The sequence below is a fragment of the Misgurnus anguillicaudatus genome, chromosome 16 (genome assembly GCF_027580225.2).
Source record: "Misgurnus anguillicaudatus chromosome 16, ASM2758022v2, whole genome shotgun sequence".
NCBI lineage: Eukaryota > Metazoa > Chordata > Actinopteri > Cypriniformes > Cobitidae > Misgurnus > Misgurnus anguillicaudatus.
The window spans coordinates 36,073,669-36,098,538 of NC_073352.2; the positions used below are offsets into that span (position 1 = coordinate 36,073,669).

General features: G+C 42.4%; 1 protein-coding gene across 3 annotated transcripts in view; it reads left to right on the plus strand.

The window, feature by feature from the left end:
- Positions 1 to 24,870, plus strand: part of rxfp1 (relaxin family peptide receptor 1) — a 78,318-nt gene that overhangs the window by 10,114 nt on the left and 43,334 nt on the right. Inside the window, exons 1-2 of one of the 3 annotated variants that reach the window (XM_055179031.2) lie at positions 8,832 to 9,240; positions 19,714 to 19,797. The exons of 1 other annotated variant lie outside the window; for it this stretch is intronic. In XM_055179031.2, the coding sequence (XP_055035006.1) occupies positions 9,141 to 9,240; positions 19,714 to 19,797 (184 nt within the window). In that variant the 5' untranslated portion in view covers positions 8,832 to 9,140. Of the gene's footprint in view, positions 1 to 8,831; positions 9,241 to 19,713; positions 19,798 to 24,870 lie in introns of those variants that run through there. One more of the 3 variants, XM_055179029.2, reaches the window with a different exon arrangement.

The window sequence follows — 24,870 nt, forward strand, 5'->3', positions numbered from 1 at the left end:
GGAGAGTTACGACACTCACATAGACGTCCGTTTGAAGAATGGAATGCGGAAGTAAAAGCGTGTCATGTAGTGACGCATAGTTCCAAACGCAGCACTGAAGCCCATTCATTTTTTAATGGCACCTGCTGGTAAATCGATTTTCTCACATTTCATGAATATAGTCAACAGTGGTGTTTTATGAACTCTGCTGTAGGTAATGATAATCGTTAATAATAACTAGTTGTTATTATGAGTTGTGTATAATGTGTGAATAATAAATACTGGTGGCCATCTTCTTTAATATATCCTGATAAGAAACACTGTGCCGTACACGGTACACCCCCCCCTCTCTTGCATGTGAGGCTGCATTACGTCATTGTAACTTTGAAGCATTAAATCTTCAAAATATACGGTCATGCGGCACATCATTTTAAAGCTTAGACTTTCGGGTTTCCATTAGGCGCACACAAAAAGCATAATATGATTTTTAGCAGTCATAAAACTTTAATGTAGTTGTTAGTTACCTGAACCGGGCGGCGCCGATTTAGGATATTTACTTACCTTCAAAATCTTTCCTTTATCCGCTTCGGTGAAATTGTCCAAAACAGATTGTTCCTAAATCCCCAAAAGTCCAAGGAAATGGAATATCCAAGCCTTTTAATCCAAATCGATTTGTTCATCTCACAATCTTGACGTTTCTGATCGAATTACGATATAAATAGTGTATAAAATTAGTTCACTAACGGACATTCGTTCGAATCTCACTTTTCTCACTGGAGCAATGCAACAATGGTGAGAAAAATTTCTTTCAATTCTGATAGTGAGCCTAAAATTCTGGAAATAATACTTTTCGTAAGAACATACCTAGTGTAAGTTACCACCTTCTGTTTAATCTCTCCAAACTAACTGGGTTACAGCAAAATGTTGATGGAGAAAAGGGCTAAGAGATACAGACAGATAAAGACTTGGCTTTGAATATTGCACATACGCAGACTACTTTGATGACACTTTAACTGTCTGCCTGCTTTCTGTGCTTTGAATATATTGACAGATATGGTCACTGTGCTTTGTTTTTGTAGAATAAAAAATGCTTTGATTTTTAGATAAGTATTTGTAGTATGTGTTTTTTTAATGTGTTTTATATTTTTTAGTATTGTTGTGTATTTGTTTTTCTTTAATTTAGTTTTTATTGTGAAGCACATTGGTCAACTTGTGTTGTTTTAATCGTGCTATATACATAAAATTGCCATTTCCTAATAATAACAAAATACAGATGTTGAACGACATTACAGGTTCATAAAAATGACAGTTTTGTTGGCAGCACACATGAAAAATTGAGCATTTGTCATGCATGTGAATATCCACTGACTAACAGAAGGAAGTCATCATTTGTCTAAACCTCAGTATGTGAAACGGAGTCTGAGCGAAGGATTTCATGGCCACATTAATTATAGTTATCTTTGACGTATCATCTTTTCTCCGCTGGCACCGAAATGAAAGCGTCAAATGCAGAAACTCATCAAATTTTTAAGGAAGAAAAGAAGAAGGATGTCTTTGTTTGAAATTGCTCCTGATTTTTCTGCTGTCTAACGGTCCCATCATCCTCTCTTCATTTAATAGTTGATGAGAGTGTGGAATGAGACGCTGGTAAATTTAAGCATTGAATGCAGAACTGTTCCTCTGGTACTTTTTGTTCCTTTCCATCAAGTATTGACAATCATTTAGGATTATTGTCACATCCCCACTTTAAATGTCTCAAAGATTTCTAGAACTTGGGAAGGGTCACCGAAATGAATCATATAAATGATTGAAATATTACCCCATTTGAATACCAAAATGCTGGACTCAAAATGGCTTTTGTGAATAAGAAAATATCACAGTCATGTCCAACAAGTTATCATTTTATAGACAGATCTCTACTGCAACTCTTAGGGAGACAGATGAACACCCTTTTCGCTCTTCATCTAATCTCATTGGAGATCTCAGTTTTGGGATCTTTCTATACTCATCCCAAGTTGGCAGAAATAATTAGTTCAATCAAGGTTTAAATATTTAGTAATGTGCTTGTGATATATACAGTATTTATTTATTGAGGGAGATGGTGTTTACCGGCTTTTGCATCTCAACTCTTCCTATTATTTACTGTTCCTTCATGTGCTTTATTGAGATTAGAAGGTGAATTTTTGAGAGGTGCACAATGGGAACTCAGCTGGGGCCATACATCATATCAGTGAAGTGTAATTTAGGCCAGCGGCTGTTAGAAAGGTCATCTAAAAAGTACGCTTAAAGGCATAGTTCACCCAGACAGGAAAATTCTGTCATCATTTTCTCACTCTCGTGTTGTTCAGCCTCAGTCTGTATAAGTTTCATTATTCTGTTGAACACAAAACAAGATATTTTGACAAATGACTTTCATAGTATTTCATTTTCCTACTATGCAGTGGCGCCCCCAGGATTGTTTTCATGGGGGGGCACAAAGGGGCCAGTACAAACTTAAGGTGGCACAATTAAAAAATGTATTATGTCTGAATCTAATGGTCAACAGTTTTTCCTTTGCTTTTAATACTACTTCGAGTATATAGTTATTCTTATTTATTACTAGTATATGATTTACTAGAGACAAATAAAAACTGCAAATAATTTAAAGATCAGATGGTGGTGGAATAATATTACAGTTTTTTACAATCACTTTGCTACTATTTTCAGAACCTTGATGTCATTTTTCACAACTCTAGATACAAAACTCAAAACGGTAATCACTTGTAACACAGGCTGTCTAGTGTTCAAAACATTGCATTGTGCATTCACATCTTTAAAGACATCTTGCACTTGCACAATCATTGTTTCAAAACACAAATTTACTGTGAAATACCATGGAAACATAACTATAGATCACCCACACACAAGCAACTGATAGTTTCACTAAGTCATTGTTTGTACAATCATTAAATATTGTAGAACAAAATTGGTGATACAGATTTCATTATGGTACATGTAGAGCAAATACATATCTGTAAAAGTTCTGCAGTAGTAGAGAGAATACGACAGACACATTGGAATCATTGAACAAAGTTTGTATTGTATTGATGAAAACACTACAGTACAATCACAACATAGGTCACATCATTTCACAATCTGCACTCAATCATCAGTAACAAGTTGGCAGAATTGGACAAGCAATTACAAGGGCCTGCATCTATACAGTACAGTGATAATTGGTTCATGCTCCATGCTTATTGGTTACAATGAACCTCATTATCTTGAAACTTTCATGATTTTCAGTAAACATGGAAGATTCTTTGTCTGTTTCCATACAACTATTACAAATAATGCAACAGTTACTTATCATTTTGGGCAGTTGTATTGATTGATAGTTAGATCATTGTAAGAAAATGAATAGACACTTATTTGAAATGTGATGTGTGAATAGCCTTTTGAAACAGTAGTACTTTGATGTTAAGTTGTGTCATATTGAACATGTGATTTTGGTTGAATGAACAAATGATCCAAGTTTTATGTGTATTGTATCCAAGCAATTGAGAAAAGAGTTAAGAGTTTTGAAAAATGTGCATTTTGATCTTTGGTTGTGAGTTTTGTGTCTAGAGTTGTGAAAAATGACATCAATGTTCTGAAAATAGTAGCAAAGTGATTGTAAAAAACTGTAATCTATCAAAGATGAGTATCGATCTATCAGCATGCAGTGTTGGGAACGTTACTTTAAAAAAGTAATTAGTTACTTTTTACTTCTCACAAATGAGTTTATAACTGCGTTACATCAATATAAAAGTAGCTAATTACCAGAGAAAATAATTATTGCGTTATTTAAAAAAAATCAAATATTTCAAATAACTTGGATGCCCCAAATATTAAATATGTTAAATGACTAAAATGGATACTAAAGAGAAACCAGGAATTTTGTGTCAGCATGTGATGGTGTGAGGTACTTTATTAGATTAGAATTACTTGTGAATTTCTTCATGGTCATAAGTTGCACACATTACACAAACATTCTTGCCTTTCACCTCAACAATGGAAAAGTAGTGCTTATTATTATGTTTGCAACCGCTACATTTGAGCTCATTGTATTTGGCATCGCCCTGTCACATATTTTCACATGGGCAGTATTTTCATGAATGGACATTTCAAAATTGGACAGCTGAAGACTGGAAAAATGTTGCCTGGTTTGATTAATTTTGATTTCTGTTGAGACATTCAGATGGTTAGGGTTAGAATTTTGGATAAACAGAATGAGAACATGGATCCATCATACCTTGGTAATGGTGTGGGGGATGTTTTCTTGGCAAACTTTAGGCCCCTTAGTGCCAATTGGGCTTTGCCATAAATGCCACGGGCTACCTGAGCATTGTTTCTGACCATGTCCATCCCTTTATGACCACCATGTACTCATCCTCTGATGACTACTTCCAGCAGGATAATGCACCATGTCACAAAGCTCAAATCATTTCAAATTGGTTTCTTGAACATGACAATGAGTTCACTGTACTAAAATGGCCCCCACAGTCACCAGATCTCAACTCAATAGAGCATCGTGCCCTGGATGTGCATCCCACAAATCTCCATCAACTGCAAAATGCTATCCTATCAATATAGGCCAACATGTCTAAAGAATGCTTTCAGCACCTTGTTGAATCAATGCCACATAGAATTAAGGCAGTTCTGAAGGTGAAGGGGGGTCAAACACAGTATTAATATGGTGTTGGGATGGGCAATATAAACGATATGCAATATAAATGATACAAAATTGGCATACGATAGAGATTTTAAATCTATTGCACTATCGCGATAATGCGTGTTGATGACGCAATCTACCCGCAAACTTTAGAGCCACGAGCTGCAGCCGAATAAACATGGATGAAAGCGTCAGCGAAACAGAGGAGCTCGTGAAAAAGACTGATGCAACATCTATTATTTGGATTTAAGCCGTCCAACAAGCAGCAGGAAAATATACTCTGTAGAGCAAGGGTGTCCAATACGGCAATGCTGGTAGATCGCACATAAGTTTACCGCTGCTCCACGCGTGAAATTGGCATTATGGTCTAGTAATTGCGAAACATGCAGTATATATACATGCAGTATAGTCCTCACAAGCATTTAAAGTGTTTAGTGTTTAGTGTCTAGTTCCTAATAATCCTTTAAGTGAGTGTATATGTACAGGATACACACACATACAGTCAAACCAAAAAATATTTATACACTAATAAAAATTTTAATATTTTTTAACTAGTGACATTATACCAAATAACTTGTTCATACAATGGACTACCAGTCAAATTTATAAAAAAATATTTAGTTCAACATTAATTTCTTCTGCAAATAAACTGTGAAAACGTGTGAAATGTTGAAGGTATATAAATATATATTTCAGGTTGGTCTGTAGAAACTGAATAAATGTAAAATAACCCTTATACTGTATATCCTAAAATAACTCTCATGATCCTGCCATCCTGTCATAGTTTTTCATAGTTGGTCATGGTCATGTGGCAGGATTGTGACGTAGCCATGTTTTGTGTGATAGCACATGGCCTTTGTTGGTGCTGTGTGTTGCTGTAGCCGTTTCTCAATGTCAAGGAAGGATCCTCGGAAGCCGGAATTTGGAGAAGGCTACGTCATTGACGTCCGTCGAAGGACTGTTCTAATGTCGAGGATCCTCGAAATTTCAGCCAAGGACTGAGTCCTTCGTTCGAGAAATATCCCATATACAGGAAAGGATGCACATGTGTATCCTTAGCGCTCTTCACGTGCTGAAATCACCCACAATATTATGCGCGCAGCACCGAAAGCACACCTTTCAATCACACAATGACGTGCACTTGCTAGCCTGTTCCATTTAACGTGTTCTCCGAATGCTTAAGAGGAGCCTCGCCTAGCCTCTGAAGGAAGTGACTTGTAAGGACTAGTCCTGCCAAGGAAGTATCCTTGACATTGAGAAATGGCTTGTGTCTCGTTTATGTCCCCACCCCTCTTGTCTCCTCGTTAATTATTCATTATTGGTTAACTCCCCTCACCTAACCTTCATTTGTTATCTTGTTTAGCTTTTCCTATTTAAGGCCTCAGTGTGTTCTGTCCTTTGCTGGATCGTTTTGGTTTGTCTGTAACGTCTCTGTGTATTTTGAGAGTGTTCAAAGCCTAGTCAAGTCTCGTTAGTTTAGTCTAGTGTGTTGTCTTGTTAATCATCTGTTCCTTGGTACCTGTTTATGTCATGTCTTTTGCCCCCTCGTAGGCATTTCTGTTTGTAATAAACCCTGTTTTGAGTTCCCCGTACCTTTCACTTGGGTCCCGTTCTCTGTGAATCATGACAATAACCATAGATGAACCTTTATTGCAGTTACAAAACTTAATCATGACAATCTTGACAAATTAATGATTTTTCTTTGTTTCATTAACATTAGAAAAGGAGTGCATACTGTGCATGGATCTTATAGGCTACTATGCGTTATACCACGGGGCTGTTGAATGCTTTATTTTGATTGGTTGAGAAATGTTCCATGGTGTTTAAGTTGGAATTATTTTTCAATAATCGCACACCTAAACTATAAAGTGTCTTAAAAAATGCAACAAAGCAATATTTTTGGTAAGCAGAATAATTGACTCCCGTCCTTTGAATTATTTGAAAATAATGCACACCCGCGGCGTAACGACAAACAGCATTACCCCCTTGGGTGTGGATCATTTTCTTATAATTCAACAGCCCATCGTCAATTATTCCTTAATTAAATTTCACTAACATTCAACATACAAAACGGGCAGTTCTTAAATTGTAATTTTTTTAACAATTGCTCAATTATTCTCGATATCCAGATAAATGCCAATAAATACTGTTGAGCTATCTGGTTGATTAAGAGAAAACGTTTCCCTGAGGAGTTTTTACCTCAAATCCATAGTTCCGCTATTATCCACTAGGTGGCGATCTTACCCAACTTAAACACTGACGCGTTCATTAAGTTTTGATCATTGGTCTCAGACTGTATTAATCAGATCTATTTGAAGCGAAAGCGCTCACTGTCTGTTTATAGGGTAGCAAGGAGCTGTAGCTCATTTGCATTTAAAGTTACAGGCATTACAATTTTTAGTTTTTGCTTCCTCAGAGAGTCCTCTGAATTAAACTGGACCAACATGAACCAGATAATGTGCATGTCAAGATATAATTATAGTTTGTAGCCTATATAAAATGACATATATTATTGTTAATATATATTATAGCAGAATAAAAAAGCTTGTGTAAACGTTCTCATTATGAATTAAGCACGTATGAAGATAATTTCATCATTTTTACAACGCAATGTAAACTTTATATTAAACATAACAAGAGCATTCGTCTTGTAAACGGATTTGAAATGATGATGTGCTGTGCTGACTGTCGCGTCACATAGACGACAGAGACAAGTAAGATCTGCCGTAAAACTCAGTGGTAAGTTTTATTTCATCTCAAATATCAAACGGTTCATGCTCTTATCATTAAAAACAATCACAGCAAACAGCACACGCAGGGTTTATGTACTTATCAATGCTGCTCACAAACGCGCGAGGCTATGTATGTGTACTTGTTGTCAATGACAGAACTGGTCACTCACAAACGAGCTCAAGCGCGGGGTATGTGTTCTTGTCAATCACGGGCATTAACTCCGTTGAGTACTCCTCCACAATCTGCGGGCGCGGATTCCGTTGAGACATGTCGAGGTTTTGTTTTATCAGTCTGAAATACTAACAAACAGCGGACGGACATACGGCTGCATGCTTTCATTTCTTTGCCGCTCTAAGTAAACAGTGGTTGCGTCACGCATGAGGTAACTTCCTGGTGTTTGCAGAGCAGCGAAGAAGAGATGAGTTTCGCTTTGCAGCGTTAGCTATAACGGGCATAACTAGGTTTAGTAAGAAAATGGTATCGGATCGGAACATGGATTCAAGTACTCGCCGATTCCGATGCCAGAATTTTTTGCGGTATCGGCCGCATTTCCGATACTGGTATCGGAATCGGAACAACTCTAAAATGCACGACGTTGAGGCGAAGAACCCCCCCGACACGTAGCGGCGCTCTCTCCAAGCCTTCTATTTTGTCTTGTGCCTGGGCCCATTTCTCAAAATTGCCATATTCACCATATAAATTAAACGATATGCAAAATCATACATTTATTCTACCTAAATAAATGTTTTCATGTGTCTCTCACTCAGTTTGCAAGTGTAACTGTGTTACTATGGTTACCAATGTTTATAGTAGTGCCGTAATATCAATGGCAGGGAAAGAGTTAATACACATAACACATATTTAAAAGTAATTATTGAATTAATATATTAAAAATATGAAAATTGTTTATAGGAAATAAACACGATAATTTGTCTAACTGAAAAATCTAAATAAACTGACTATACCAGAACAGGCCTTAAATAGTAGCCAATCCTACTAAAGGTCATATTAGTACTGGATCACGTGGCTGTAGCGGCTGTTCCTAACAGATCCTTAAGAATAACATCTTTCACTTCCCATAAAATTGGAATTGCTGTTTTGGAAATGTATGTTTTACCTGGCAGTTCATAGTACCTATCAAAGTTTTTAAATGCTGTTTTCCACTGTATTGAATGGCTTTGCAATGTATCAGTTAAGGAGCACCATCTGATACTGTCTCGTTTATATAGGCGCTGCAGCTCCCCCTTGTGTTTTTTAAAGAGATGTGCAATCATTGCGGTGATCTGAAATCATCGTGATGAGGCGATTATTTAATCATTGTGACAGCCCTTACCACAGACATTTCTAAAACATTGTTTTGGTTGTTCTTTTAAGACATTTAACAGGTTAGGTGTAAAATAATAATTCAATAGTCATGCTTTAAGTAGAGTTGTTCCGATTCCGATACCAGTATCGGAAATGCGGCCGATACCACAAAAAATTATGCCATCGGAATCGGCGAGTACTTGAACCCATGTACCGATCCGATACCATTTTCTTACTAAACCTAGTTATGCCCGTTATAGCTAACGCTGCAAAGCGAAACTCATTTCTTCTTCGCTGCTCTGAATGCAAACACCAGGAAGTTACCTCATGCGTGACGCAACCACTGTTTACTTAGAGCGGCAAAGAAATGAAAGCATGCAGCCGTATGTCCGCTGTTTGTTAGTATTTCAGACTAATAAAACAAAACATCGACATGTCTCAACGGAATCCGCGCCCGCAGATTTTGGCGGAGTACTCAACGGAGTTAATGCCCGTGATTGACAAGCACACATACCCCGCGCTTGAGCGCGTTTGTGAGTGACCAGTACTGTCATTGACAACAAGTACACATACTGTACATAGCCTCGCGCGTTTGTGAGCAGCATTGATAAGTACATAAACCCTGCGTGTGCTGTTTGCTGTGATTGTTTTTAATGATAAGAGCATGAACCGTTTGATATTTGAGATGAAATAAAACTTACCACTGAGTTTTACGGCAGATCTTACTTGTCTCTGTCGTCTATGTGACGCGACAGTCAGCACAGCATTTCAAATCAGTTTACAAGACGAATGCTCTTGTTATGTTTAATATAAAGTTTACATTGCGTTGTAAAAATGATGAAATTATCTTCATACGTGCTTAATTCATAATGAGAACGTTTACACAAGCTTTTTTATTCTGCTATAATATATATTAACAATAATATATGTCATTTTATATAGGCTACAAACTATAATTATATCTTGACATGCACATTATCTGGTTCATGTTGGTCCAGTTTAATTCAGAGGACTCATTGGTTTGGTGTATTCATTTTAATTGTAAGCCTTTAAAAAGTAATTATTTTAGATGCAATTTCGTAATATTTAATAGCTTAAATTCTCTAATTTCTTCTAAAGAAATTTAAAATCATCCCACAGAATTCTACAGATTTTTCAAATTATTCTAAAACTAAAATACCCTTTCAGTGTACAGTGTTAGATTTGTGGCTCGTTTTCTCTTAGGAAAAATAAATATTACTGTTAAATGTCTTTCAGATAATAAAAATACTGTAGTTCACTGTATGTATTTGTTCATGTTTTATACAGGAATAAGTCTGAAGCACACCATAAGACCGTTATATCCATTCATACAGGACTAGTAGTATGTATAGCTGTATATTTTACAGATATACACCCAGGTATCGGATCGGTACTCGGTATCGGCCGATACACTGAGCCGAGGTATTGGAATCGGTATCGGGAAGAGAAAAATGGTATCGGAACATCTCTAGCTTTAAGAGCTGTATGGATGATGGTGTTAGACGGTGGAAATTTGTTACTGTAATGTTTTATGATGTGAGTTATGTGTCAACACACAATGGAGAAATAGTTTCAAGGAAGCTTTTTGCCTTAGCAACAATTGATGTCAGTTCTTTGATAAAAGCAACAGTATCATGTATTTAGGACAGTCTTTTTAATGGCTGTCACAGTTTTAGCCAGCATAGATGTGACATACTGCTGAATGGGGAAAAATACTCATAAAAGTTTAAATATTATCAGTCTAGGATGGATTTAGCTCATTGCAAAGCTGTTCTCTCATGTACTGTAGTGTTGTATAGAGATCATTTCTTTTTAAATATTTGGGTGAATAACATATTTCTTTTAAATACTTAGTTTTCCTCAAATATAAAGAATATAAAAGAAAGAAAGAAAGAAAGAAAGAAAGAATTTCACCCTAATGTTAATACATTAACTGCAGGTTCAATACACATTTTAATCTGTTTAGAAGAGTGAATTAAACAAAGAATACAAACTTGTTTTCATGGCACAGATGATAATGAATCATAAATGAAATCAGATCAGCTAGGAGTTGAATTAATCGGTGGTTAAAAGAGAACAGTAGTTCATTTAGATCTTGTTTGAGATGCCAGCGTTTGGGATTTTGTTATGTTTTTGTACATTTTTTGTTCAAAGCAGACAGCTTATCATGCAACAGGGATCTATGAACATTATTTTGTAAATTGTTGTAAAATGAAGTCATTTGTTTCTTCGGTTGTAAGGAGTCTTTCTTGTTTATGCATGTGTGACAAGATGCAATATCCAATTGTTTTTCATTACAGTTTATGAAGAAAGTCATCAGCTCTAACATTTTGGCAATTCAGTTTACAATAATACATTTACTTGCGAGACAAACATGCTCAGATTGAAACTGTGGTACCACAGAAAAACAATATGGATGCACAATGGAGGGCATATAACATTTTATAGCTACAAATAAAAGATATATCCAAAATAGCTAAAAGTCCGACTTTTTTATCTTTAGAGCTGACTGTTTTCACTATAATCACTGCAAGTGATTAAATGTTATTTGTTCGTTTAAACACAATAGTCCTTATCCAGTGTATATAGCGATTGCTGTACTGATAAGAAATAACAAATATGTGTTTCTGTGATGTTTTAACTTCAAATTACAACACACACGAGATTTTTGTTGTCTATTTAAACAAGGTTGCATAAGCAACAGCAGCTTTCTGACATTGCTTACATTATCAGAAGAGTTCATTTACTTCTGTGGTTGTCTGTGGTCTTTGTAGCACAGCTTAGATGTTTAATTAACATTTGCATTTCACCCGTGCATAATCATTTGCCTGCATGACACGCAAGTAGCTCCATAGAAAACTAATGGATAATGACGTGCGTGAGCAAGATTTGGATGCTTTGTTTCTTTCTCCTTTGAACATAGTTTTCAATGTGTTTCTTTAATGACCTCAGTAAACCAGCTCTAATTTAAACATTAACATTAACACCCTTGTCATGGAGCATGCTAGTTCCCTTTCAGTCGATCACTACGACGTCACGTCGTGACCGACGAATTGGGAACCGCTTCGCGGGTGACCTATCTACTTCGAGAACTATCAGAAACGCCAATGAACTTGGCATGCAGGTATTTGCATAATGCCGGCGCCGCCCTGCCAGGTGCGTATATAAGGCGCAGGTGCATAATACCAAATCAGCTTTATTGCTTCGAAGCCGGCAGACATCTGCTCTCGAGAAGCTTTCCAAACTGATCTTCATAGATCCTGTTCTGAAGGGAAGAAAATAAGATCTCAGATTGCTGAAGTTGGTTGGGCAAAGACACCTCAGCAGAGGCTCGCAGTGTTTTTTCTCCACCCTTTCTCTCTCTCTCTGTCTCTTTAATTTAGGACTTGAGTTCGAGTGAGTGCGTTGCCTCTCCCTGTGTGTTTCACCAGCTTGCACAAAGAGTGATTTCCCTAAAAGAGCAGCACGTTTGAGCTTTTTGTCTTTTTAAAGACAGCCACTCATTCGTGTCACGGTCGGGGTCGTCTTTTTAAAGATGGATTTCCGTCCGTGCTCCTTTTCTGAATGCGGTGTGTTCATCGCCCCCCAGGATGGCCACAAGCATTGTCTTTCGTGTCTGGGGCTCCAGCACGCAGAGGCAGCGTTGCGTGATAGTTCATGCTCCGTCTGCGAGGGCATGACTATGGCGGATTTGCGGAGACGGGTGTCGTTCCTCCGGCAACGGCCCCCGCCTTCCAAGTCTGGTACTGCTAAGGGCGCAGTTACCAAACTTGCGAAGGATGACCTCCGTATAACGGTGCTGGGTCGGTCTGCTGGTTCGTCCAGCAGCTCCCAGTGCCCTGATCCGTTGCCAGCGGAGGTCCCGATGGAGACGAGCGGCCCGTGTTCTACAGTGTCCTCGCGCTCTGTCGAGCCTCCACCTGACGCGATGTCCACCGTAACGTCGGAGGGGGGGTTGTCAGCCTCGGACGTCGATCTGGATCCGCTCCCGCCTTCGGGCCAGGTTGCGGGTTCTGCGTTCGACCCCGAGATGGCAGCAATGCTCGCTCGGGCGGCGGAGGCGGTCGGCTTGGAGTGGACTAAACCTCCCCCACCTGAACCGTCCCGCCTCGATGATTGGTTCTTCGGGGGTGCCAGGGCTTCTCAGTCCTCGCCCCCGGTGCCTTTCTTCCCCGAGGTGCATGAAGAGTGACGCGGTTGTGGAAAACCCCGTTTTCCGCCCGGAACCGGCCGTATCAGCCTTCACCCCTCACCTCTCTCGAGGGTGGAGATGCCAAGGGGTACACTGGTATCCCGTCAGTGGAGCGCCCGGTCGCGATGCAGTTGTGTCCGGCCGGTGTCGCTTCCTCCTGGCGGGACCAGCCTACTCTCCCCTCACGAGCCTGTAAGCACTCATCGGCGCTGACCGGTGCTGCTTACAAGGCTTGTGGGGAGGCAGCCTCTGCCCTGCATGCCATGGCATTGCTGCAGGTTCACCAGGCTAAGGCTCTGAGGGACCTTACATGCGGGAGGTCACGACTCGGCGGAGTTCTCCGAACTGCGTGCGGCTACGGATCTGGCGCTTCGTGCGACCAAGGTCACCGCACGCGCCGTCGGGCGTGCGATGTCTACCCTGGTAGTCCAGGAACGCCATCTCTGGCTGTGTCTGGCGGACATGAAGGATGCCGATAAGACCCAGCTCCTGAATGCTCCGGTTTCCCAGACGGGCCTGTTCGGCGAGACGGTCGAGGAGTTTGCCCAGCAATTCTCCGCGGCCAAGAAGTAGACTGAGGTCATCGCTCAGATCATGCCACGTCGGAAGCGTCCTGCGCCTGCCCCCCGTCCACGTCGGCGCCTCAGCCTGCTCCTCGCCGAGGGCGTCCTGCAGCGGCCGCCTCCATTCCTCCCCGGGGCTCTTCTAAGAAGCGAGGAACCGGTCGTCAGCAGCCCGCTCAGCCCGCTTCGAAGGGTGGAAAGAGGAGATCGAAGCGGCCCTGAGACGGGCGACCTAGAGATGGAGGGGATCGCTCTTCGGGAGATGGTGAAGGCACCACTCCCCCCACCGGAGGAGGGCCGGTTGGTGAATCTTTTGTTTCAATTTTCTGTTCCGCCAACTTTTCAGTCGGCACCCACAATTTCACAAAAAGGGCGAATTCCATTTCCATCTCTTGGTCTTCAGATGAGTGCCGGAGACACGAGCGGGCTCACAACCCCCCCTCGTTCTCCGACTCATCAGAGGAGAACGAGAGCGACGCACGGGCTCATAACCCCACCGCGCTCTCCAACTTCTCAGGCGGTAGGAGACAGCTACGGGCTTTTAACCCATCGTCTTCCTCCTCCTTCGCCAGAGGGTGCATCGAGTGGTGTGAGGTGTCTTCAGCAGAGCCTCCCTTACTCACCCACCCAGCAACGGACTCAGGTGAGTGTTATCACACACAACACTGCTGTCGGTGCGGCCATTACGCACACACCGGCGATCACCTCCATTGCGCCCGCTGCGGGTACACCGATCGTGCCTTTAGTCCCCCTCGCACAGTATCTGGGGGCATGGGAACAGCTTCCCAGCCCGTTGCGTTGGCTTTTACGCACGATTCGTCTCGGCTATGCGATCCAATTTGCCCGGCGTCCCCCCAAATTCTCCGGTGTGCGCTTCACTGTGGTGAGAGCTGCCAATGCGCACGTCCTCCGTGCGGAGATCGCTGTCTTATTGGCGAAAGACGCGATCCAGCCGGTCCCTCCAGCCGAGATGAGGTCGGGGTTTTACAGCCCTTACTTTATTGTACCCAAGAAAAGCGGCGGCTTGCGACCGATCCTGGACCTGTGTTCGCTGAACCGTGCACTTCACAGAATGCCGTTCAAAATGCTGACGCCCAAACGCATATTTCCATGCATTCGTCCAAACGATTGGTTCGCATCTATCGACCTGAAGGACGCGTACTTCCACGTATCGATTCTCCCCCGACACAGGCCGTTTCTCTGCTTTGCGTTCGAGGGGCGAGCATACCAGTACAAAGTCCTCCCATTCGGGCTCTCTCTGTTGCCCCGTGTATTCACCAAAGTAGTGGAGGGGGCTTTAAAACCCCTGAGAGAGAAAGGTGTGCGCATTCTCGCGTATCTGGACGATTGGCTAATAATAGCTCAAACACGTCAGGCACTGTGCGATCACAGAGATTTAACTTTAAAACACCTAGTTCGTTTGGGTCTTCGGGTCAACTGGGAAAAGAGCAAGCTTTGCCCCGTGCAGAGAATCTCTTTTCTCGGTATGGAACTGGACTCGATCGATTTGACAGCTCGTCTAACAGAAGCGCGTGCACAGTCGAATACATTCAAGAGCAAGAGCGCGATCCTGCTGAAACAATTTCAGAAGCTTTTGGGGCATATGGCAGCAGCCGCAGCTGTAACTCCGCTCGGACTGCTTCATATGCGACCGCTTCAGCATTGGCTTCACGATCGAGTCCCGAGGAGAGATTGGCGGTTTACGCTCGCGTCACCTGTCGCATCTCGCCCGTCACCTCCTCACTTGGAGTCAGAAGAATTTGAGGTCTCTTCGTGCCATTTACATCCCGGGCACACTCAATGTAGAGGAGGATGCGCTCTCTCGGGCTGCGCATCCCGGCGAATGGCGGCTCCACCCCATTGCGGTTCAGCAGATTTGGAGACGTTTCGGCAAAGTGCAGATAGATCTGTTTGCTTCCCCAGAGACGACCCATTGTCGCCTGTTCTATTCACTAGCCGACGACTCGCTCGGCGTGGATGCATTGGCACACAGCTGGCCGCGAAACATGCGCAAATACGCGTTCTCTCCGGTGAGCCTCATTGCGCAAACCTTATGCAAAATCCGGGAGGACGAGGAGAGCGTGCTGTATTGGACAACCAGGAGTTGGTTTCCAGAACTCTCTCTCCTCGCGACAGCCCCTCCTTGGAAGATTCCCCTGAGGAAGGACCTTCTTTCTCAATAAGAGGGCACATTATGGCACCCGCGCCCCGACCTGTGGACGGGGGACGGAGGATGTGAGTGATTTACCGCAAGAGGTGTCTAACACTATTGCTGCTGCGCGAGCGCCGTCTACGAGACAGGCTTACACGCTTAAATGGAACCTGTTTGTCGACTGGTGTTCTTCCCAAAGTGAAAACCCCCGAGAATGCCCGATTAGTGTTGTGCTTTTGTATCTCCAGCGTCGTTTGGAGAATAGGCTGTCACCATCCACTATTAAGCGATATCAGCTCACCATTCACCCGTAAACGGTAGGACAGTGGGTCAGCACGACCTGGTCATTAGCTTTCTCAGAGGCACTCGAAGACTGAATCCTTCGCGTCCTCCCTCTATTCCTCCTTGGGACTTGTCCTTGGTGCTGAAATCCCTCCAGGAAGCCCCATTTGAGCCTCTGCATAGTGTGAGTGTTAAATTTCTTACTATGAAAACATTAACTCTCCTTGCTTTGGCTTCTGTTAAGAGGATAGGGGATATTCATGCATTTCCGTCGATGATTCGTGCCTTCAGTTCGGGCCGGCTGCATCCAGCGTAACACTGAGACCCCGGCCCAGCTTTGTGCCCAAAGTTCCCACCACTCCTTTCAGAGATCAAGTGGTGAACCTGCAAGCGCTGCCTTTGGAGGAGGCAGACCCAGCCATGGCTTTGTTATGCCCTGTTTGTGCACTACGTGTGTATATAGACAGGACGCAAAGTTTTAGGACCTCAGATCAGCTCTTTGTTTGTTACGGTGGTCAGCAGAAAGGAAAAGCTGTCACCAAGCAGAGGATGTCCCATTGGATTGTGGATACTATAGCCCTTGCATATCAAAAGCAGAATGTGCCTTGTCCATTTAATTTACGTGCTCACTCTACACGCAGTGTGGCATCATCTTGGGCACTGGCTCGCGGTTCCTCGCTAACAGATATTTGTAGAGCTGCAGGCTGGGCGACACCTAATACGTTCACAAGATTCTATAGTGTTCGTGTCGAACCGGTTTCCACTCGTGTTCTTTCTATTAATTAGTTAAGAATGCCGAGGGTCGGCTCGTGTGTCGGCTTGGAACCTCTATTTTGGTGCTGTCCATTTGCACCAATATGGAAGGCCATCACAAAAACGTCACAAAAACTGTTTTTGCCTCTCCTCCACCGCCCTGATAGCTGGTGTTGCGGAGCATCCGCTGTCAACCTATCACTGATGTATTTTCTGTAAACCAGTGTAGGCTAGGCGTCCACATTTGTCCCCTACGTGGGGTTCATTTGTGTGTATAGTCCGTGGGGTTCTAATCCTCCACGTTTTTCCTTAGCAGAGCCTGTTCTGCATCTCTCGGCATACCATGTATTGTTCAGAGACTTCTTTGAGCAACCCTCGGTTGTTTCATATATTTTATGTCATCCATTTAACCTTCTTAGGGGATGGCTTCCGCAGTGTTCTAGCTCCGCTCAGTTTAGACGCTTTCCCAGTTCGCTGCTTCACTATCGTGGGTTAAGGAACAGGTAGTGACCGGCCTTCTGCATTTTGCAGGCACTGGAAGGGTTCAGCTGCAGTGGCGTTTTGGTAGGGATTCCCAATTCGTCGGTCACGACGTGACGTCGTAGTTACCGACTGAAAGGGAACGTCTCGGTTACGTATGTAACCCTCGTTCCCTGAAGGAAGGGAACGGAGACGTCACGTCCCGTCGCCACAGTTTGCTGTTCCATTGCTGTTTTCAGGCCGGGCACTGTTGCTCGGCTTCTCAGCAATAATATAGCTGATTTGGTATTATGCACCTGCACCTTATATACGCACCTGGCGGGGCGGCGCCGACATTATGCAAATACCTGCATGCCAAGTTCATTGGCGTTTCTGATAGTTCTCGAAGTAGATAGGTCACCCGCGAAGCGGTTCCCAATTCGTCGGTCACGACGTGACGTCTCCGTTCCCTTCCTTCAGGGAACGAGGGTTACATACGTAACCGAGACGTTTTGAATAGAGAATCAAATAAATAAGCACAACAAATATAAAGAGAAATTTAATATGACTTTAAAATGTCTGTTTAAAGTAATGAAAATAAAACACTTCACCGTCTTTACGAATTAAATATACACACATTCGTATGAAGCATAGCAGTTCTTTAGTCAAGAGCAGAGTTATTCAGAGATGAATTAGATTAGGTTTAAGACAAGAGAGAGTTGTCAGGCTGTTGTGTGTGCACTGAGGGGCAACTTTTGCGATCTCTTTCATGAAGCCAATACGGAAGTGACTTAAACTGCAATTCATCGACTGGCTCCAAAAGAGAGTCAATTCTCATAGACCCCCATGTTAAAATGGCCAACTTTACAGTAGAAAATAATATGTTTGCAGCCTGGTACAAAAAGTGTTTTTGGTCTGTATAGCTAATTTTGCCCTTCATGACAACTGTGAGGGGGTGAATTTTTTGTAACTCATCCGTCTAAATTATATTAAGCCTTAACGTTCTGCATAATTAAGGGCGTGGCCACTTAAGTGACGTTTTTTTCTTTGTTGAGTCGAGCTAGGCGGGCATGGTTTCAGCAACCAGTCACCTTAGCTTCACCCACATCCCGCCTCTTTACCCATTTTTGGATATCCACAAGTGATGCGCGGTGACGCGCGGCCAACATGGCGACGGCAGGCACCGCCTTCTTTAAGCTTCAAAAACAATTTTCAGAAAGCAATTGGTGACATCATGGTCACTACGTCCATTTTTTACAGTCTATGGTGTGCGTGTCTGGTGAACGCAGACAAGAGTGAGGAAAAGAAGGTTTAAACACTGAAAACTTTCAAATGCATGCAAATAATAAACTTTTGGCATAAGCATGCAATTGTCCGCAATAGATATGTGTTGGATATAGGGATGTTTGATGGGGATGTGAAGACGCGTCGCGCTGTTTGGACCGGGAAAATACACATATCTCTGTAAAAGCAAAGAGAGAAATCCAAATCTGCACATCGCGCAAAAGGGTTGTAAAATTGCTCGCATTCGCAGTCGCATTCAGGATCCATATGATGTAAACAGAAAGATCGGTTCATGAGATCGGCAAATTTAGCGATTACCGATCGAGTCATTTAATGCCATTATCGGCCAATACCTATCGCCGCCTGAACGATTGGAGCATCCCTAATCAAGATGACTGATCAACAGGAGATACATTATAAGTGTTCAGCATTTTATTACATTGGCTCTGCTTGTGTTGTTGTAAAGGAGCCATTTACTAGCTGCAAGTTATCTAAAGATGTTTCTGTTCATAAACAAATGCTAGGCATGTTGTTTCTCTTTTAAAGAGTGTGCTAACTACTGTATGAAGTCCAGTTCACCATTGACGGTTGAGTTTAACATAGCATATTTCAAATTCATTTTGCAAAATACACAAAACATAAAGTGAGTGCTTATCAACAGTTGTGTAAGCTGTTTAACAGAGTATAGTTTGGGTCACTTGCATCTAAATTTTGATTGTAAAAACATTCCAAATAAAATAAAGCGCATGCGCTGTGCGATATAATATGATGCCTTTGCGATAAAGTACGAAACTCAAGACTAACAGTGATGCCCTTGTGCTACCTTCTGCTCAGTGCTGAACGGGTTAAATGTGAAGAGACAGTGCAGGTTCCTCTGGTTTTGGCAGGGTTAAAAGGTGTGTTGACTATTTGAGATGGATTATTCTGAATCTGACCGGCTACATGGATGGCATTAAAATCACAGTTTGACTCCACCTTTCACAGTATTATCTTCTACATTACAGATATTTTAAGATTCTGTTTGCAGTGACACACAGCATGTGGCCTTTTTTACAGAAAGGGTGTGACCTTACATGGCTCAGATTGTTAATGATGATAATTTTTCTAATATGCTTTGGTTTTAATACAATGGGTAAATACTGGACAGAATACATATTGGGTTATAAAAAAACCTATGCTGGGTTGTTGTTAACCCACCCATAAGATGAAACAACAAAGCATTGCATTGAAACAACCCAGCATAATCCATCTGTGCCTGAGTAATCCATTACTCAACCAGTCTTGTTGTTTTTCCTTGCAGGGGACAATAACGGTTGGCCACATCTCTTTGATAACTATTTTGGGATCCCGAGCAATGACCTTGGTGCAAAGTCAAATGCCTGCTGTAAGTATGCTGTGATGTTTACACATCAGAGAACTAAGCAAAGCAACAGTTCCAAGAACTTGAACCCCATAAAGGGATTATGAATATTTTGAATGTTTGCTGTTTATTTGGCTGTGCTCTTTGGTCCTAAGTTTAGTGAAAATGTTTTTTTATATTTAAAGAGCCACACAGATCCAAAATCGAAACTAACCTTTATTGCAGTGTGTCGTGTAGCTGTCCATCAATGTAAACAACGTGTAAAGTAGTTGAACCAAAAAGTGCACGATTAATAAAGTTATTGGCTTCTAAAGCAGGGAGTCGACTCTGAATCGCTGAAACGAGTCGTTATAGGGAGTGAGTCTTCTTCCTGATATTATCCACGTCACACGAACTTATCCACGTCACATGAGATACTAATCTCCGCCTACAGCCTTGCCTGCGGGAGAAACGAGAACTATGACCCGCCCACAGCTAGCTAGCGTGTGTGAGTGTAAACATCAGCTCACGCTGTTTTCAGCTTTTGTTGTTTTCACTACCAAAGGAGACTTTTTCAAGGAGGGATATTCTAAACGTGTCTGGCTGTGAAGAATCAGTGGCTAAAATTAATTTTTAACGGAGGGATTTAGACGTTTGGCAATGCAAGATGGTTCAGTACCCACTTTATTTGGAACAACATGCGTCTCCTAACCACAACCTGTAAGTATGATTATAGCTACATACTTGCTTAAATGAGTGTAAAATGTCTATAGTTGTTTTATTGCTTGGATTAATGATGAATGATATCGTTGTTTAAACTCTAACTTATATACTGTCAGAGCCACGATAGCAAGCAGTTTTGCTATGACCCGGTTAGTTTAGATAAATGCTTAAATGAGTGTAAAATTGTTAGTTTCAATCGTCGTTTGTATTGTTTGGGTTAATGATGAATGATGTTGTGTGTTTAAACTGTTAATTTACTGTCAGAGAGTCACGTTAGCAAACGGCTAATGCATGCTTATTTACGGTTTTGCTATGACCCGGTTAGTTTATATAAATGCTTAAATGAGTTTAAAATGTTAGTTTCAATCGTCGTTTTTATTGCTTGGATTAATGATGAATGATGTGTATTGATGTTGACAATGTCTTCTCAGTAAATCATGTTAGCACGAGGCCAATACATGTTGCACTGTTGTTGGTCTGTGCCACCGATCTGTGGTCTGTGAGACTGATCTGTGATCTGTGCATTGTGTGCAAAGACACTCTGTCAGTTGACCAATCAGAGCAGAGTAGGCTACTGAAAGGTGGGGTTTAGGCAGGCTGAGTCGTTGAATGGCTTCACACGAATCGTTTGGGGATCTCTGAGAAATGGGGTAATTTTAAATTTATATTTTGAGAAAGTTACAGTGTTTTTTGACCTTGCATGCATTTAAACCTGTTGTCCGGGACTTATAAATAGTGATAGGATGCTTAAAATTGTCATCTTACTGGCTCTTTAAATTCTGTGTTGTTGACACATTTGATGGCACTTTTTTGCTTGTATCATAAAAAGTCAGACCTAACACAGTGATATAACAGCAAATGATGGTCATTTAGAATGATGGATCCAGAGGACATGATGCAAGATTTTCCACTATGACATTGTTGTTGTCATCATGTCCATTAAAATACAACATTTTAATGTAATTTGTTAATAATGAATTTTATTGTGCGAGTCCCCAGAGTGTTAGAAAAATGTGAGTGTTATGTGAACCTCTTTAAAACTAAGTTTACGTTATTCTGTTTTCGGCTTTGCAGAGTAGCAGTTGTTCAAACTTTCTTTTTAAACACATTGTGTGTTTATTCATGACACAATCAACCAAAATAATTGCATACGTACTATGATTGTCAGGACTGCATCACTGTCATCCTCATTCACTCCACCCACTCATTCTCACTCTCCTGAATACTGATCATCTCCACCTGAACCTCATCACCTCTACCCTTTATAACCTGCACTCTAGTGATGGGCAGTCCGGCTCTTTCCATAGATTCGGCTCTTTCGGCTCAAGCTCCGGCTCTACATTTTAGTGATGGCAGTCCGCCTCTTTTTATAGATTCGGCTCTTCTGGCTCGGCTCCCTTAGAAGAGCCGGCTCTTACGGTCCCACCCCTGCCTGCGTCTGAAGATTAGGCTCTGCTTGTTCGCTACAAAGAATCAGGCCTTAGAGCGGCTCATTCGCGAACGACCCATCACTACTGCACTTTCACATCCACTCGCTGTCTGGTCTTGTCAGTAATGACACCAACTCTATCGAACTACTTACCTCAAGGACTTACCTGTTACTCTCCCTGTCTTCGTCCGGCAGTCGTACCTCTTCGGACTTTCAGTTCAGAATATCCATTAGTTAATCAGTTAATCATCAACCTAGGTTATCATCTGAAGAACTATTGCATACTGCTCACCTTTATTCATTCCAGATCTTGTGTCATTCGGTAAAGCTGCATTTAACTTACCATCTGTCTGCCTGCCGTTTCTCTGTTTGACAGAAGACCAGACCAACATGCAGGATCCTACCAAGTCAGTGGTAAACCCGGCTCGTGACAACACCCTAACCCTGACAGACATTAGCTGTTTTATCCATTCATGATCAACTCTTTAATCTTCACCAAGAGAAATTCTCCGTCAGCGCATATGCCCTTCAGTTTTGCAAATTGGCAGCATCTAGCGGATGGAAAGAAACAGCTCTGATTACCGCTTATAGACATGGTCTCCGTCCCCAAATCTGTCAGCTAGTGGTTGTCTATGATGACAATATGGGGTTGGAGAATCATATCCAAAAAAAAACATCAGAGTGTCTCAACATCTATCTGCCTGTGACAAACCCACCTCCGCTGCACATCCTCCGTCCTCGGCTCCCATTCTGACTCCTCCAGCATAGGTTTATTCCATGTCGCATTCGTCACTTCACTCCCACGATCACTCTTCAAGTTGAGGCGTACCGGGAGAATACTTTTTCCAATCCTGTTTAACTCCCGTTTGGAAGCCTTCCAGATTATCTTCTTTCACCTATACTGAGATGTCCTACCCCATCTACTCCTCTTCTGTCGAAAGTCCACCGGTTCAACACCAAGTGAAGATACCCACCAGCCCAGAGTACCGGGCATTCCAGGATGTCTTTAGCAAACAACTGGTTACTAAACTACCACCTCACCAGCCATGGGACTGCGCTATCGACCTGCTACCTGGATCCATTCTACCCAAAGGTCGTATATATCCTTTGTCCATCCTGGAGAAAAAGCCCATGGAGGAATATGTGGAGGAAGCCTTACAACAGCAGTTTAACCGACCATTTACTTTCCCTACCACTTTCAGCTTCTTCTTTGTGGGTAAAAAGAACGGAGGTTTAATACCATATACCTATTATCGTCATCTTGCAAACTGTAAAGTTCAGTTATCCCCTTCCTTTGGTTCCCGCTGTGCTGGAGCAACTATGTGGAGCTTGCATCTTCTCCAAGCTAGACCTGCACAGTGCTTACAATTTAATTCAAATCAGACGAGGTGATGAGTAGAAGACTGCTTTTCTTACACCTTCTTGCCACTATGGATACCAGGTAATGCCCTCCGAACTCTCCAACTTGCCAGCAGGTCCTCTTCCAAGGTTACTTGAACAAAGTTTTCTGTGAGTACTTTAACAGATTTGTGGTGGTAATCTATAAAGACAACATCCTCATCTACCCTTCCTCCCTTGCAGAGCACCTATATTATTTCATGTGACCTACGTCACATCAAGCTAGTCCTGGAGAAGATGAACCTTCTCAAAGAAGCCTTTCAGTTCACCCCAGTCTTTGTTCATCCTTATCCCGATCTCCCTTTCATAGTCAAAGTAGATGCCTCTTTCACTGGAGTCAGAGATATCCTCTCCCAGCGGCAGAGGAACCCTCCTCTATGTGCCTTCTTCTCCAAGAAGGTATCCCAGGTGGAGCAGAATTACGATAATGGTAATAGAGAACTGCTCACCATCAAACTCGCCCTAGAAGAATGGAGGCACTGGCTGTAGTAACCATCAGTTTGAAGTAATAACCAACCATCTGGAATATCTCCATGAAGCCAAAAGGCTAAACCCACGGCAGGCTCGTTGGGCTCTCTTCTTCATCCTCTTCAACTTCATTGTTACCTACCAACCAGGAGGTAAGAATTTCAAGGCTGATACCCTCTCTCGTCTCCATAGCACCTTATCTGAGGACCACTTACCCAAATCTATCCTCCCTCCAGCCATATTTGTTAGTCCTAGCGTCTGGGATATTGACAAACAGATCAACCAAGAAAACCTCCATCATCTCGCTCGGCCGGAAACCCCTGACGGTCTCATCTTTGTCCCTGGACATCCACACACTGAACTTCTGAGTTCTGCTCACTGTGCTCTGGACATCCAGGTAGCAGGCGTACCCTTTCGGTCCTCAGTCATTGGAATTGGTGGCCATCTCTCTCCCAGGATGTTTCACGATACGTCAAGGGATGCTCAGTCTGTGCCATAACTGACACCCCCAGAAGGCTCCCCATGGGGAAATTGGTGCCTCTTCCCATACCTCAGCGGCCGTGGTCTCCCTTAGGTATAGATTCCATGACAGACATGCCCTAGTCCCAAAACCATACCTGTATCCTTGTAGTTGTGGACAGATTCTCCAAGGGTTGCAAACTAATCCCTCTGCCCAAACTTCCTACCACCTTCGAAGCAGCAGAAGCTCTCTTCAATAATGTGTTCCAATCTGTCCTCAGGATACCACCCTCAAACTAACAGCCAGGCTGAGTGTAAGATCCAGGAAATCGGACGTTACCTATGTATCTACTGTCGCCAGTACCAGGACAGCTGGAGCCATTATCTCCCCTGGGCTGAATACGCCCAAAATTCACTTTCTCAATTAACTACTGGCCTCACCCCTATTCAATGCATCCTGGGTTACCGACCTCCTTTGTTCCCCTGGTCTGGTGAGCCCTCAGCAGTTCCAGCTGTCGACTACTGGTTCTACCAGAACGAGGGGATTTGGGACTCAACCTACGTACAACTCCAACAGGCTGTGCGGAGGCACCAGGACCAAGCCAATTGCTGGTCGCATCGAAACACCCCAGTACGAACCT